The sequence below is a fragment of the Anguilla rostrata genome, chromosome 13 (genome assembly GCF_018555375.3).
Source record: "Anguilla rostrata isolate EN2019 chromosome 13, ASM1855537v3, whole genome shotgun sequence".
NCBI lineage: Eukaryota > Metazoa > Chordata > Actinopteri > Anguilliformes > Anguillidae > Anguilla > Anguilla rostrata.
In genome coordinates, this window is record NC_057945.1 from 35,258,228 (window position 1) to 35,275,113 (window position 16,886).

The 16,886-nt window shown below is 54.7% G+C and overlaps 1 protein-coding gene across 1 annotated transcript in view; it reads right to left on the reverse strand.

Moving 5' to 3' along the window:
* LOC135238573 (calmodulin-binding transcription activator 1-like) overlaps window positions 1-16,886 on the reverse strand; it is a 443,511-nt gene that overhangs the window by 115,464 nt on the left and 311,161 nt on the right. Inside the window, 1 exon segment of the mRNA XM_064306622.1 lies at window positions 12,360-12,431. Coding sequence (XP_064162692.1) covers window positions 12,360-12,431 — 72 coding nt within the window.

Genomic DNA, 16,886 nt, shown 5'->3' on the forward strand with positions numbered 1-16,886 from the left:
AGAGAGAGAAGAGCCTCACAGACAGAGGCGAACAGGTGATCCAGGAAGCTAAATGAATCCCCGATGAGGCACTTCTGTGTAAGAGCTCCTGAAAATGATTTGAAAGCTTTGTTTAAATGACATGTGTAACAAACTGGACCCAAAAGCCATGGACTGGCATTCACTGAGTCAGCAAATGGTCATAGAGTGTAACTGCACAATATTGGTGATAAAAAAAATACATTCAACAGCTTCAATCTCCAATGAATGAATGCATCTCACGCACCAACAGACACACACACACACACACACACACACACATACACACGTACACGAGCACAAGCATCTATACACGTGCATACTTGCACACACACACATACACAGCCACCTATACACACACACACACACACTGTCTCTCTCACTCTCACTCACTCACACACACACACACACACACTGTCTATCTCTCTCTCTCACACACACACAAACACATTGTCTCTCTCTCTCACACACACACACGCACACACACACTGTCCCTCTCTCTCACACACACACACTCACACACACACACACACACACACACTGTCTATCTCTCTCTCTCACACACAAACACATTGTCTCTCTCTCTCACACACACACGCACACACACACTGTCCCTCTCTCTCTCACACTCACACACACACACACACTCACACACACGCACACACACACACACTCTGCAGGCTGCTCCGCTCTGAGACTCAGCTGCCATTGAAAATCTTTCTTAAACAAATTGTGGGAAGCGGCAGAGCTAGCATGTCCCGGGCCTTCTGCGGCATAATAGGAAATTAATTGAGACCATCAATATGGTATTAATCACTAAAGCACAGATGCTGACGCGGCACTTCGCACAGCACATCTCCCCCCAAGTTTCCCAATCACCCACCGGAGAGGGAGGGAGGGAGGGAGGGAGAGAGAGGGACAAAGACAAAGAGACAGAAAGAGAAAGACAGGGAGAGATAAAAAGGAGTGATGGTGGCACAGTCCGCGGTGGAGTTTATTCTCAGAGGAAGAAGTAGAAGAAGAAGAAGAAGAAGAAAAAGAACCCCCACAATGTCAGAGAGGGGAGAAGGGGGGGGGGGGCGCAGCCCTGGGCCTTGAGGGATGTGGATGAGACACAAATTGGCGGGAAAGAGCGGGACGTTAATAAATGCATGCGGCGAGGGCCGAGGGCGGGGCGGAGACGGTAACCGCGGCGACTCCATCAAGCAGAGCCGCGGTCGTGGGCCTGCCGGGGGACCCCGGGGTGAGGAGGGCCCGCTCCCTGCGCAAAATAAAAAAGGACACGCACACGCCCCCCCCCCCCCCGACAGCCCCGCGACTCCGAGAAACTTCCCGCCACGTCCGCTAACGCGAGGAGCGCGGGGGGGGAGAGAGAGAGCGCGGCGGCGAGACGGCGTACAAACATGGCCGACGCGCGCGGCCTCGGTGACGTCTCCGCGTTTCACCAGCAGGGCGGGGCGCGGCCGGGCGGCGGGCTTTAAGGGGAAGCTGCTGAAGTGCTGAAGGTGCGTTAAAAAGAGGCAGGAATCACAGTGTCCGGGTTCGAGCGGAGGGTGACGTGTGAGTCAGGCTCTCCGTTTTGGGGCCTGACTGAGGTGTTTATGGACTCGTTACACTGAGCAGCTGCTGCCTGGGTGTGAGTCAGTGTGACGCTGAGGTGTGACGCAGTTTCACACACACACACACACACACACACTCACACACACAGACACACACACACACACACAACCAAGCGCACACATACACACACACACCCATACAGACACACACACACACACACTCACACACACACGCAGGGCGGTACAGGTGTGAGGGGCTGGGGGTGAGGACTGGGGGCCCGGTGCTGGGGCAGAGAGGAGCAGCAGCGCTGTCCTTAGCGATCACCATCCAGCGCTGATCAGAGGGCCCAGCCGGAGCAGGGGCCCCCCGGCCCTGGGGCCCTTCTCTCTGGTGGGCTCCTGTCTGTTCCTCTCCAGCAAACTGGCCCCGGGCCCCTGGGGGCCACATCAAAGCACCCCCCCCCCCTCCCCCTGCTCCATCACCACTCCATCCCGCCTTTGAAGACTTCAGCCTTTGATGACATCACTTCCCCTATTGTTCCTCCCTCGGACACAGGGAATCAAAGCTGACTTGGCCTGGCAGTGTGTGTGTGTGAGAGGGCCTGTGTGTGCGTGTGTGTGTGAGTGTGTGTGTGTGTGTGTGTGAGAGGGCCTGTGTGTGCATGTGTGTGTGAGAGGGCCTGTGTGTGCACTGTGTGTGTATGTGTGCATGTGTGTGAGAGGGCCTGTGTGTGTGAGAGGGCCTGTGTGTGTGAGAGGGCCTGTGTGTGTGAGAGGGCCTGTGTGTGTGTGAGGGCCTGTGTGTGTGAGAGAGGGCCTGTGTGTGTGAGAGGGCCTGTGTGTGTGAGAGGGCCTGTGTGTGAGAGAGGGCCTGTGTGTGTGAGAGAGGGTCTGTGTGTGCATGTGTGTGTTTGTGTTTGTGTGTGTGGTGTGTGTGTGTGTTTGCATGTGTGCTGTGTATGCGTGCGCGTGTGAGTGTTAGTGTGTGTGTGTGTGGTGTGTGTGTGTTTGCATGTGTGGTGTGTATGCGTGCGCGTGTGAGTGTTAGTGTGTGTGTGTGTGGTGTGTGTGTGTATGCGTGTGTGGTGTGTATGCATGCGCGTGTGTGTTTGTGTGTGTGGTGTGTGTGTGTGTGTGTGTGTTTGCATGTGTGCTGTGTATGCGTGCGCGTGTGTGTGTTTGTGTGTGTGCTAATGTGCCAGTGTGAGAGGACCTTACATACAGCATGTGAGTGTGTATAATGTGTGTTCTATACGTAAAGTCTGCATGTTTCTGAGAGAGACGCGTGCAGCACAGAGAGCTGTGAAGGGTTTCCTGGGTCAGGATTATGTGGCAGTGTTTTAGTTGTTTAAGTGCGTTTTGAGCATATGGTCATTTTATTGGGCATGTAGGATGGGCTGAAAATAAAACCGCACAGGTTTGGTAAGAAAGGAAAATTAAATCTGCAATTAAACATGCAAACAGCACTCAGACACAATCTGACACCCATTCTCTGTGAGACGAGCATAAAACTAATGATGTTTATGCATAAAAACACAAAGACACACACACAGACACACACACACAGACACGCCTGCACACGCAACACACAACGCACACACACACAAACGCACATTCACACACACACCAACGCACACACACACACACACCAACGCACCAGCTTGTCCACATTCTCCTTGGGATCACATGCTACTGAGCTGCATTTTAATTTCCTCCGAGCTGTTTTGCTATTTTCTTATTTTGTTGTTGTGCTTTTTTTTTTTTTCCTCTCCAGAGGAACTAATGAGAATCGTTGGTTCCTGAGCCGAATATCACAGAGGTTGCAATAAGTAACGTGCCTTTAAAAAAAAAAAAAAGAATTTAAAAAACAGCGCATGGTTTGCAGTCGGAATAATTAAGGGGCAGGAGAGCAGGCATCAGTCTTTCGGAAGCGGGGGAAGGCTGCTACCCTAGCATGAGGCACTGCTTCCATTAGTTACTGTCTGGGGCCCACGGGCTAATTTGTTTGCATCAATAAAACATTCAAAGGATTTATCTAACTTGCAAATGAGCGTTCCTTCACTGGTCCGGCAGGCCAAGCCGAGCCCGGGAGGGCGTGGGCGTGGCTAACAGCCGGCTGGGCGTGGCCGAGGCCTGCCGAGAGGGGGGGCGGAGCTTAACCTCTTTCTATTTTTTTTAACGCTCTGAATGGGAGGCGCTGTGTATGAGAGACACGTTTTTGGTGCCAAGTGAGGACTTGCGCATTAGGAATACAGCACTAAAGCACCCCCCCCCCCCCCCCCCCGTGCGGTGTAGAGTACACTAGAATGGGCTTAGTGGAGCATCGCTCACGCATCCAGAACTGAGTGATTTTGAAGTGGGGCCTCCGCAGGCGCTGAGGGGTCATGTGACCACTCTGAGGGGTGCTGGGATTGACCTTGAAAGGACTCACACCGTAAGAATGGCCCCTCCCTTTTTTTTGCGCATCGTACATGCGGCTGTCTGAATACAGGGGGCCTGTTTAACTGAGCTGGGCAAAGGCAAAGCTCAAGTTTGGCACACCGTTTTGATCCCAATTTCCTTTTTTTAAATAATGCATGTGTGAAAGGATTAAAGAAGGCCGACTTCAGTGGGAAGATGTGAGGCTGTTTTTTGCGAGAAGGCGAGGTGGGGAGGGGGTGGAGAGGGGGGCAGGGGGCTGTGGCATGACACTGCACGCACAGGAACGACAGCACCTGGTGGGGCAGAAGATTTAGGGGGTCCCCACATGGAATAAGACGAATTACAAATACAGAGATGTCCTGAGTAGGGTACGGACAACGAAGGACTCATTGCTGAACTCGGATCACAGCACAGAGACACCATAGAGTGATTTCAGCACAGAGACACTGCCACTGAGTGACTCTAGGAAAAGGATGTGAGCTCTGTGAGTCGCAGAGAGACAGATGCATGCTGGGCCACGCAGCCATAAAAGCAGATCCTCCAGGCACTGGTACAGCACTACACACACACAACACACCATATCTCACACACACCACACACACAAATCCTACACACACACACACTGTCACACATCACACACACACACACATTCCTACACACACACACACACACACACACACTTCCTACACACACTCACACACACATTCCTACACACACACACTCACACACACACACCCACCCACACATTCCTACACACAGACACACACACACACACACCCACACACATTCCTACACACAGACACAGACACACACACCCACACACATTCCTACACACACACACACACCCACACACATTCCTACACACAGACACACAGGCACACTGAAGGTCCCCGGGGGGGAGTGAAGCAGAGATGATGGGGCACACGGACAGAGAGATGACAGGGGCAGAGAGGAGTGAAGGAAATCAATACTGCAATCTCACCAGTAAGCACAGGCCCATGGAGGCCACAGCCTGTGACTGCTCTGTCTGGCCTTCGGGCCAATCAGACGCTCGGGCTGACAACGTGGGCCAATCAGACGCCTGTGCTGACACCGATCTCATCTCTGAGCCCTGATTCAGTTCACGATCAGGTCAATTGGAGCAGCCTCTGCATCCCCATTCACAAATGCATGTGCACCCCCAGACACATGTACACACACACAGCCACAGACACAGACACACACACACACCCAAACACATGGACAAACACACACCCAAACACACGCACACACACGCACACACACACACACACACACACACTCACACACGCACATGCACACACACACACTCACACACACACATACGCACACACACACACACACACGGACATACACACATTCTCATACACAGGTACACACGCACAGCCACAGACACAGACACACACACACGCACACGCACACACACACACGGACATACAAACATTCTCATACACAGGTACACACGCACGACACACACATACACAAACACACACATATGTGAACACACACAACCCCAGATACAGCCATAGACACGCGCACACACACACACACACACACTAAACCTCTCTAAAGTACCCAGTCTAAAAATAGTCAGCGTGAGAGCAAGAAGCGCTGCTATTATTATTACAGGCACGTCTTGCTGGTGCCTCGGCAAAGGAAAGGGAAGAGAGACTAATGATTTTCCCGGTTCAAGCAATTAAAAAACTATTTGTCACCTGCCAGGCAGCGGAGTTGGCGCCTTGGCAGAGGGTAATATGCAGCCTCCCCTCCGCCACACACCCTGGGCTCTCGACCCACGCGCCGGGCACAGAGGCTGCTGATTTATACGGAGCAGACGCCATCTCAGCCCGGCCCCGCCCCATCTGAGGCTCATGCAATATTTAACAGCCGAGCGGATTGAAGATGTCCCGCTGCCGCTGCCGCTGCCGCGCCGGGCCCCGTGGCGAAAAATAGGAATTTATACCGCTCTCCTTCCCCCAGGAATAGTAACACTCAGACTGCCCTCCCCCCCCCCCCCTCCTCCCGCCTCCCTCACCCCCCCGCCCCACCCCCTGGTGTGGGACAGGAGGGTCCTCAAGTAGACGGAGCAACTGGAAACAGCCGCAACTTCCCAGAAACGAAAAAAACAAAAAAAACAAAAAAGGAAAGAAATTCGATCTTCCTCAAACGGGTGGTGAAAAGTTTGGGCCTCGGCTGAGCCCGTGAAGTGGCGAGGGATTGGGGGGGTGGGGGGGTTTGCGGAGGGAGGGAGAGCGACGGCGGCCGCCGCCCCGAAACATGCACGGCGGTGCGTGACAGCCTCTTAATTGCTTCGTTAAAGTAATGGATTCATTTTCCGTTCGATTAGCTCCATACTGTTGTGATGCTTCTCGTCTGCCTCCTCCTCCTCCTCCGCGGGGCCCGGCGACTTCTACCGCCATTCGACGGGCGCGAGCGAACGCTCTTCGCATCGGAACGACCCCCAGGGCCACGGACACGCACGCACACACACAGGCGCGGTCCCAAACTCGGGGCTCGAACCCGTTACCCTCCGAAGCGGTGCAGTACCCCGTCTCTTATTAGCCCCCCCATCCCGCCCGGCAGGGCCCTGGAGCGGGGGCGGTATCGATCGCGGAAATACAATACTCAGCAAAGCGTGCGCGGCGGTAATGATGAGGGCACTTCTGCGCGGGCAGTAAGATGGACAGCCTCTGCTCATGCAGGGAGGACCCCGGCCTTCTCAGTGGCTGCGCACCGTCTCCTCTGGGCCAGCGCGCGTTTAAGGAACGAGTCAGGACGGCGCAAAGCATGCTGGGAATGACGGGCAGCCTGAGTGTGTGTGTGTGTGGGTGTGTGTGAACGTGTGTGAACGTGTGTGTGTGTGTGTGGGGGGGTGTGTTTGTGTGTGTGTGTGTGGCTCTCCTCCACATCTGGCTGGTTCACCTGTGCACTGATTAATGATACAGCGCATCATTGCTGTGGGATTTATGTCAGTTGTTTGTGCTCTCTGACTCACCCCCCCCCCCCCCCCCACCCCACCCGGTCCAGCTCCTCCGCGTCCCGCCAATATCGCGTCGATACGTGGGGACACCTGCCAGTCTGGAGCTACGTGGGGACGTGCTGGAGGCCGACCAGGAGCCCATCTAGAGGCGGCGCTCTCCGTGTATGACCAGCGGGGCAGGGGGGGGCAGCATTTTTAACTTCTCCATCACTCTTTTTTTTCGGCTTTGTCCTTGAGCAGCGCCTCTCTCCCCGGACAAAGCCAAAAACAGAGAGGTCTCAGCGGACCAGCATGCGGATAGAGAGAGAGGAGAGAGAGGGAGAGAGAGAGAGAGGAGAGAGAGAAATATGTCACATAGAGATGTAGACAATGCCAGCACTGTGTGTGTGACTGTAGAAGGGAAGAGAGTGACATTGTGTATGGTAGAGTGTATGAGCGAGAGAGCAGAGAGGGAGAGAGAAAGCGAGTGAGAGAGAGACCGTGCATGAGAGAAGGGAGAGTATGTATGATAGGAAGAGACAGAATGTGCATGATAGAGAGACTGTATGAAAGAGAGACCGAGAGAGAGTGTGTATGAAAGAGAGAGAGTGAGAGTGTATGTGACAGAGAGACTGAGTATGAAAGAGAGAGCGAGAGAGAGGGAGAGTGTGTATGAGAGGGAAAGAGAGAGAGTGTGTATGAAAGAAAGAGAGAGAGAGAGTGCCTGATAGAGAGATTGTGTATGAGAGAGTGAGAGAGAGAGGAAATGAGACAGAGTGCAAGTGGTATAAATTGCATCTCAGAGAAACACTTTTCAATGTGAAATTGGAGGTTTTTTGTGAGGGGAACACGTTGACGTTGTAAGAGGAGAGAAGGGGACTCTGTGGGAGGTGTAATAAGAGGACTTGATGGAAACTGTCACACGGCATTTTACAGCTCCGGCTCCCCTAAAAGCCAGCCGGCGGTTCACACCAGGATGAGAGGAAACGCAGCAAACGAGGCTAATTTTCACAGCTGTGTAGCGCCCCCTGCTGGACCGGCCCAACTGTTACACGCGACCGCTGGCAGAGTCCTAGTCCTTCGCAGGCCCTCGGGGCTGCAGGGGCGGGGCAGTCTAAGTGATCACCTCATCACAGTCCCTCCGTTAGCCCCTCCCCCTCCATGAAAAAGGAGGGCATGGCTTCACCAGCCAATAGGATTCATCATACCGGTTGGGATCAATCTGTGATTGGGCGCTCAACTTTTTAAATGGTTCATGACTTTTCAGCCATTCCTCCCCACAGTCAGCAGCGGGTTGATTTTGTGAACATAGATATAGACCAGCTAGATTGCACAGACTTTCTTATTTCCTGTCCAAGAATCTTAGAACACCTTTTTATGCATCCATCTGGGATGCCTCAAGGTGTCCTGAAGTTCTTCAACTGTCAAAATCTCAACTGAAGCAGCTTGTGCTTCTGGTTTTTGGGAAACCAATCTTGTCCAACACACCTATGCAGTGTTCCTCCTTGTACACCCCTAACCGAGCATCGCTGACTCAGTTCTTAAAAACCTACAGTGCTTCCACACAGCCTTATCTACGCCCAGCAATGGCAATGCAGCGCCTCTCTATCACAGCACATCTTGGGCCTTCACTGATGAATCAGGAGTCCATAAATGCCACTGGATCGGCCTGACGTTATAGGAAACACAAATCACCATCTCCGGGGGGGGGGGGGGGGGGGGGCAACCGTCCACTCAGTCTCAACGCCAGCCTTACAGCTCCATTCCAACTGCTTCAGGAGGGCATTCTGGGATAGGTGGGGTCACCACAGCTGATGTGTTGAGCACCCCATTTCAATAACGAGCTCATTCCGTGGGTTAGTAGGGGACAAATGAGCAGTTAGGGCAGTCAGGTGTGAAGTAACAGGACGGGGTGGGGTAATATGGGCCCTGCAGGTCCTAAAGCTGGTGCTGGAATGGCTTGCTGCTCAGGTGGAAACAGCGCGGCGTCCAAAACTCAAGGCGTACGTCAGTTCAGCTCACTCTCCGTTTTTCACCTTACTACAATGCTGAATTATTCAGCACCCTCCCATTCCTCCACCTCTCCTCCTCTGTCTCTCTCTTTCTCCTTCTCTCTTTCTCTCCCCCTCTCTCTCTCTCTCTCTGTCTGTTCTTCATTGGCTGTGGAGGAGGAGTGCGATGGCGAACACTGTAGGATGAAGATCGGCCTGCTTTGACTGAAAGGCAGGAAATGGTCTCCGTCAGGACAGGATAGGATAGGCCTGAGCTTGGGCTGCCTCTACGGTGGAGAGCTTGTGATTGGCTGCTGTGTACAGCACCTGGGCTGGGGGCGTTAGTTTTTTTATTTTTGTTTATTTTTATGTGGATATTGTTATGAGCAGGAATGCAGGCCTGCTGCTGCTTCTCAAAATAAAATAAATAAATAAGTGGACACGTTCCCATGAGTGCAGGAGACAGATCACCTTCCGGCCTGAAGTGATGCCCTGAGAGGATCTGGGGGGAAGAACCGCAGCACCGCTAACTAGCGGAGAAGTTCCCCGGCCTATCACTACCACAGCTGAGGGTGTTTCAGGGTTTCCCAGATGCTTCAACTGAGTTGTCAGGCAAATGGTACATATATACGGAGAGAGAGAGGCATGATGGGATTTTTGGGTGGACCGGCAAAGCTTGCAGTATGTTTGTGTGTAATTATGTGTAATCTCAGTGCACAACACACACTTTATGCTCTTTCAGCACCATGGACAGCACTCTGAATGCAGTATTGTGCTTTCACATCTCTCTCTCTCTCTCTCTCTCTGTCTTTTGAGAATTTTGAGTTTTTTAAATTCTCATTCTGTCTCCCTCTCTCTCTCTCTCCACTCATGAAAAATATAAACACTAGGGAAAGAAATTCCTCACAAGCGAATGTTTCCATGCCCGTAATGAGTAAAAAAAAAAGGTAACCACTGTGTATCAGAATGTTTGAATGCAGCAGTGAGTCTCGGGTGTGTATAATCTGCATGCTGCACACTGAGCGTGTGCGGCTGCAGGGAGCCCAAATTAAAGGCGGGTTTTTGGGGTGTCGTCGGTGCGAGGAGAATACTCCGCGTTTCTCCGGGCCAGGTTTTTAGGGGGAGCGGGGGAAGCGGCTCTTGTGATCAATCACACCACGCCGGGGCGAAGCGAAGAGGCTCCTGCACAGGCGAGATTAATCAGCGCACCCTGCTGGCTTATGAGTCATTTCATTATCAGATCAAACAAGCACTCTTCCTGTCTGTACCTCCCTCCCCTCCTCTTCTCTGCTCACATCTGCAACCCCCCTCCTTTTCCTTTTCTGTTCTCTCCTTTCCTCATCTCTGCTCTTCTCTGCTCTCCCCCTTTCTTCCTTTTTCTCTTCCCTCCTCTCTCCTCTTCTCTACATTCTTTTTTTCTCTCCTTTCTTCCTCTGTCCTCACCTCAACTCTCCTCCTCTCCCTTCTCTCCTATCCTCTCCACTCCTCCCCTCTCCTCTCCTCCATCCTCGTCCACTCTCCTCCATCCTTCCCCCCATTATCTCTCTCTTTCTTCTCCTTTCGGTGTGGCAGATTACAGACCTCCTGTCCCAAAAACCAGATTTCTTCTTCTCCTTCCAGTGCTGATTGAGCTCCTTTCTTCCCCCCTGACCGTTAATGACTGGTGGTGCAGTGAAAACACCGGCACCAGGGAATGAACAAAGAGCCCACACTGAGCACGCTCAAACCGAAGGGTTACAGAGGAAGGGTCCGCAACCGGACCGCACTGGACCAGACCGAAGCGAACCGGATCGGACTGGAATGGACTGGATCTGAGTGGACCGGACTGGACCAGACCAAAGTGCACCGGATCGGACTGGAACAGACTGGATTGGAGTGGACCGGACTGGACCAGACCAAAGTGGACCGGATCGGACTGGAACGGACTGGATTGGAGTGGACCGGACTGGACCAGACCGAAGCGGACCGGACCGGACTGGAATGGACCGGATCGTAGCGGAGCACGGAACACAGAGCGAGGAAGGTGGCAGAGACCTTCAGAGGGGACGGCGGAGCCTCCTGGCGGGACTCGCGCGCTACACGATGGTGGCGGCAGTGGCGGCGGCTCTGTCTTTTTCACAAGCGACGCACCCGCACCGCGACGGAAAGAGAGCGCAGGGGCCTCTCCCACGCGGCCGTCGCTGGTTTTACATTTTTTTTTTTACTAATACACAAGAGGGAGGGGGGAGAGAAAGCGCTTCTGTGCTTTATAAAGAGAAGAGTGTGTCCTCCTACTCCCCCCCCCACCCCCCCGCTTGCCTCCCCAAGTCCGAGCCACAGTTTGGGAGCACTCTTTGATCTGTCTCCGTCAGACAGAAGAGGGATGGGGGGGGGTTTGTGTCTAATCTCCCCGCACGGCTCCATTAGCTGGGAATTAGACTCAGAGATCTTCACAGGCCGAGCAGAGAGGAGAGCTCCCGAAACATAACAATCGACACCAAAGAGCCTCCCCAACAGGTGTCAAATGTAACGGCATCAAAGGAGGATGCACCGCCTCCCCTACCGGACCCCCACCCCCCCCCACACACCCCACACACGCACCCCCTCGTTCCCCCAGTCCCATAAAAACAGGCCACGCTCGCTGTGGCAGAAGAAAAAGACACTGAGCGATGGAGTGATCAAAGATACGTTTACGAGGAAGGATTCAGTCCAGCCCCGCATGCATTTTTTACTTTTATGAGCACGCGAGAGAGCGAGAGAGAGAGAGAGAGGAGGAGAGAGAGGGAGAGAGAGAGAGAGAGAGAGGGGAGAGAGAGAGAGAGAGAGAGAGGGGGAGGGAGGAGGGGGGCTGGCAGTGACTGCTCACTCGTGGAAGGCTGGGTTTGTATCGATCGCCCTCGTCGCCCCCCACTGGCCAGCACATGTAGCGCCCCCCCTCCACCACTGCCGTGGGGGGGGTGGGGGGTGGGGGGGGGGGCACACAGCCTGACAGGGCCTGAATTATTCACCAGACCAGAAAATACTGGAGTGTGCATGAAAGAGGGAGAGAGAGACAGAGAGAGAGAGAGAGAGAGAGAGAGAGAAAGAGAGAGGCAGAGAGCGAGAGAGTGAGAGAGAGATAGAAAGAGACAGCGAGGCAGAGAGAATGAGAGAGAGAGGCAGAGTGAAAGAGAGATATGGAATAGGACCGGGTGAGAGAGGAGACTGCCTGTGTGTGTGTGTGTGTGTGTGTGTGTGTGGAAGCAGGTGAGAGGTAATTCTATTTGTCCATGGCAGGTATTGACGTCAGTCCTGCACTCCAGGTGGGTCCAGGCTAATACCTCCCCCCCCCCTCTGACTGTAGCGCTCTGGCTCTCTTAGGGACAGAGCAGGGTGGAGCAGCACACAGGGCTCTGACAGGGTGGAGGGTCTTACCTGGAGGAGCCAGTAGCACCTGCGGTGGAAGGTGGGTATGATGGAGGAGTGGACGTAGCAGCCGTACAGACACTAGGAGGAGACAGAGAGGAGAGGTAACAGTTAGTGAAAGACTGGCCTTCGCAGCTCCCAGCAATTCCCCCCCCATCCCTATCACCCCCCCCCCCCAGTCAGCAGCAGCGGTGCCTCCCACACAAGCGTCAGTGTCACACAGATGGACGCCCACGCTGGGGAGGGGGGGATGGCGGCACCAGGGGGGGCCGTAGCGGGGGATGATGTAGGGGCGCTGCCAAGCCCCCCCCGCTCTCCCGCCAGGCTGCGGAGCGCGTCTGCTGCCGCCATCACCGGGGGGCCCGTCGCCGGGGGGCCCGTTATTAATCTGCTTATCGTAAACAGATAATACGGGGCTCGCTATCCCGCACGGGCTGAGCCCCAGCCAGCCCCGGGGTCCGACAGGAAGCAGACGCGCGATTCGGCAGGAAGCACACGCGGCGTGCGATTTCGGAGAGGAACCAGGAAGGACTCTCCTGCTCAGGGAGCTTCTCTGCAGTCATCAGGGACCTTTGACCTTTGACCTCTGAACTCCAGAGCCACCACAGAAAGGCTGCCTGGCGTTCCCCTCTGCGCTGCGGCCGCATTCACACAACAGTGCGAATCACCGCAGTTCTGTCCCTCCTGCAGGAGCCAGTCCCACAGTGAGGGTTCAGACAGCCTTCTGCAGGGACAGAGACGTCTGATCATACAGGAGCACACACACACACACACACACAAACAGGTACATACACACACACGCACACGCACACGCGCATGCACACGCACACGCACACACATACACATAAACAGTCCATCCCTCCATCCATCCATCCATTATCTATACCCACTTATTCCTGGTCAGGATCGCGGAGGTTGCTGGAGCTTATCTCAGTCTGCATTGGGCGAGAGGCAGGGATACACCCTGGACAGGTCGCCGCGGAAACGGTCACATGCGCTTAAGTCTACAGAAGGCTCTGTTAGCTTCTCTCAGACGCAGTCAGTGGCGGAGCAGCCACGCTTCCTGTTTACAAACAGCGCACAGCTCAGACACCTGCACGTCCCCGCCCGTCTCCGAAAAGCAAGGTGCACAGGGAATTATGGGACGCTTTTCATTCTTCACCAGCAGCTAAAAAAAACAAAGTGCGCAGGGAATTGTGGGATACATTTCATTCTTCAAGAGCATCTTAAAAAGTAAAGTGCACAGGGAATCACGGGATATTTTCACAGAGTGGAGCTAATGGCAGACACTGGTGTAGTGTAAGAACCCTGCTGTTCAGGACACGAGCTTTTGGACAGAAACGCTACTAACCCTAAAAGGCCCTGTCACCTGGCATTAGACAGCCTGCCAGCCTCAGCAGTTCTCTCCCTCCACCCTCCCAGTCTCCCTCCCCTCCTCCCATTCCCCTCTCCTCCACCTCCCAGTTCCCCCTCTCCCTCCACCCCTCCCAGTTCCCCCTCTCCCTCCACCTCCCAGTTCCCCCTCTCCCTCCACCCCTCCCAGTTCCTGGCTCAAGAAGCCCCGCCCCTTCATCAGTGGACATAAACTCTTGCAGCCAATGGGAGGAGCTGCAAGCCAGCCCTGAGTGAGGTTCCCTAATGCCCTGGTTTTCAGGGTAATATCTGGTTTTCAAACGATTTCTACAGGTCCGGTTTGCGGTCCCACCCAGACGATATAAATTTCCGGGCCTAAATAATTAATTGAAATTTGACCGCTAGTTTGTGATAGATTTCATCCATCCCCACTGTCGCACACCCCCCCCCCCCACCCCTCTGTCTGAGGCTGGTTCCGGCAGCCCCCCCCCCCATTGGACAGCGCAGTGTTCTGTTCTGGCAGGTTCTAAATCTGGCTCAGGGACGGCCTAAGCCCCTCCCCCCGGCCCGGACCGACAGGAGCGGCGTCAGTTTTGACGGACAGGTGTCACTGCCCTGCCAGGCGGCTGTGAAGGAATACATCGCCGCGCTTAGCGCTTAGCGCTACCTCTGTTTACCCGTCCCCCCCCGCCCCTTTTCCCCAAAATCACACAAACAGCACGCGGCGGCTTGGCGTGGCTGTCAGAGACAAACACGCCGACGGGCTGGGGGGGTGGGGGGGCGGGGGGGAGTGCAAACAGGCACACCTGCGCGCGTGCAGATGTTGCCGCCGGCGACGCACGCCTGGACGTGTGACACACGCTCCGCTCGTCACGCACGCTTTGCTCATCACGCACGTGCTCACACAGACACACACACACACGCTCCACCTGTCACGCACGCACACACACACACACGCATGCGTGCGGGGCCCGTAATCAGCGATGCTAGACGCGTCTCGTTTGCTCCGGCTTCTGGAACGTTCTCGCCGCGGCGGTGCGGCGCGGAGCGGAGACGGAGTGACAGAGCGACGGCATCGGGGCCCGTTATTCGCCCGTCTGCGGGGCGGTGATGTATGACACGCCCGCCACGCACCGCCCAATTAAAGCTCCGTTACACTGCAATGCCGTCGTGTGTGTGCGCGCGTGCGTGTGTCGGGGAGCAGAGGCCCGGCTCGGCGATGGCTCGGTGTGCGCGTATCGCGCGGCGGTTTCGATGGCGATCTGCATCGCCCGCTGGGTCACATGACCACACAGAGCCCACTGAAGCCTGCAGCTGCTGTGTTGATGTACTCAGGGAGGACAGGGGCGGCCGGGACTCCACAGAGAACCAGGACACGCCGCGCGGTTCCCATGGACGCAGCGAGCATCTGGATGCAGGGCGGTGAGGGGGGGCAGAACCGCTCCCCTCCCTAGGCTAGCTTTATTTCGGGCAGCTGTGTTCAGTGAGGGGGGAATAGAGCACACGGATACGGTGGGGAGGGACAGAGACAGGACGCTAATTCCGCCGCTGGACTCCGACCATCACCGCCGGTAAACAGCCGGTAACCGTGGGTGACGGGTCCGAGCGGAGTGTCCGGGCCCCGCCCCCGAGCTCGTAACCATGCGCGGCGGCGCTCTCAGTCCGACGGCTGCGGGTTATTTACGTTGCCGATTCGGCGCTTCCCAGCACGACCGCACCATCCCGACCGCACCGTCCCGACCGCACCGTCCCGACCGCACCGTCCCCACCGCACCGTCCCCACCGCCTAAGGGGGCTCTGGTGCGGCTGCAGAAATTCGGAAGCCAAATGAGCGGATTTGGGGCGTGAGGGTGGAGATAGGGGTGCACGCAAAAAAAAATGTAAAAATCGGGTTGCCGGGGGCAACTTGATGAGGAATGAGGAATGTGGTACACACTGACAGAGCAGGTCGAGAGGGAGAGAAGGGGCGGGGTCCTGGTGGCATGTGGGTGTGGTTTGGGGTGTTGGGGGGGGAGGGTTAGAGGGGGTGCCCATGGAAGTCTCTGGGACTGAAGACGCGCTGTCTGTTGATGTTAATGCCAGGCTGCTGGGCACGGGGCCAAAGGCATTAAGTGGAATCGAATTCCTCAAAACGCGCTTCAATCAGCAGGTTTTTGAGGTTAGAATTACTCCCCCCTCCAGCCTGCCGGCCAAGGTTAAAGCGGACGGGGGTAGGGCTGGGGTAATGGACTGCTGGGGGGGGCGGGGGGGGGCAGTGAAGCAGCACTGGGGGGAGGGGGGGGAGAGGAAGGGGCGGGGCTGGGGGTGTGTAACACTGAGGACACGTCTGTCCCAGGAGTGAAACAGAAGGGATGTTCTTAGGGTGCTGGAATTCAGTTTAACGGGTTAAACCGACCAATGGGAGTTCAGCACTTAATTTCATATTTAACCCTTTAAGGTGCGAGATCACAAGCGTGTGATTAGAATGTTCATTCTGAACTGAACTGAACATTCTAATGCTGATGTAAGCATCGCTACTGGTAACGGAATGCAATGGATCTCTAGACCACTGACTTTTGGAAAAAAAAAAGAAATTCCAAAAAAACCCACTCTTCAAAGGGATAGCAGACAGTTCAGCTTGTACATTTGCAGTGGAGAAAGACAGAACTGCTTTATGTGATGTCACAAGAAGGGCATGGGAGAACCACTCTGGAATGACAGATACACAGTTTCTATCTACTATCTTATGTTTCACAGAGATTCTGAAATTGAAATTGTGTCTAGTTGTACCAGCTGTCACGAAATAAATTATGTAGGTGAGGAGTTGGATGGGAAAGATCAATTGTGTGTGTGGATGTGTGAGTATGTGTGTGTGCATTTGGTGCATGTGTGTATGTGGTGCACGTGTGTGTGCATGTGTGTGTGTGTGCGTGAGTATGTGTGTGTGTACGTATGTGGTGCACGTGTGTATGTGTGTGCGTGTGTGTGTGCGTGTGTGTGTGTGTGTGCGTGTGTGTGAGTGTGTGTGTGTACACATACATGTGAGTGTGGGGGACGTGTGTGTGTATGTGTGCGTGTGTGTATGTGTGCGTGTGTGTGTGCGTGCGTGTGTGTATGTGTGTGTGTGCGTGTGAGTGTATGTGGTGCACGTGTCTGTGTGTGCGCGTGTATGTGTGCGTGTGTGTGTGCGAGTGTGTGTGTGTG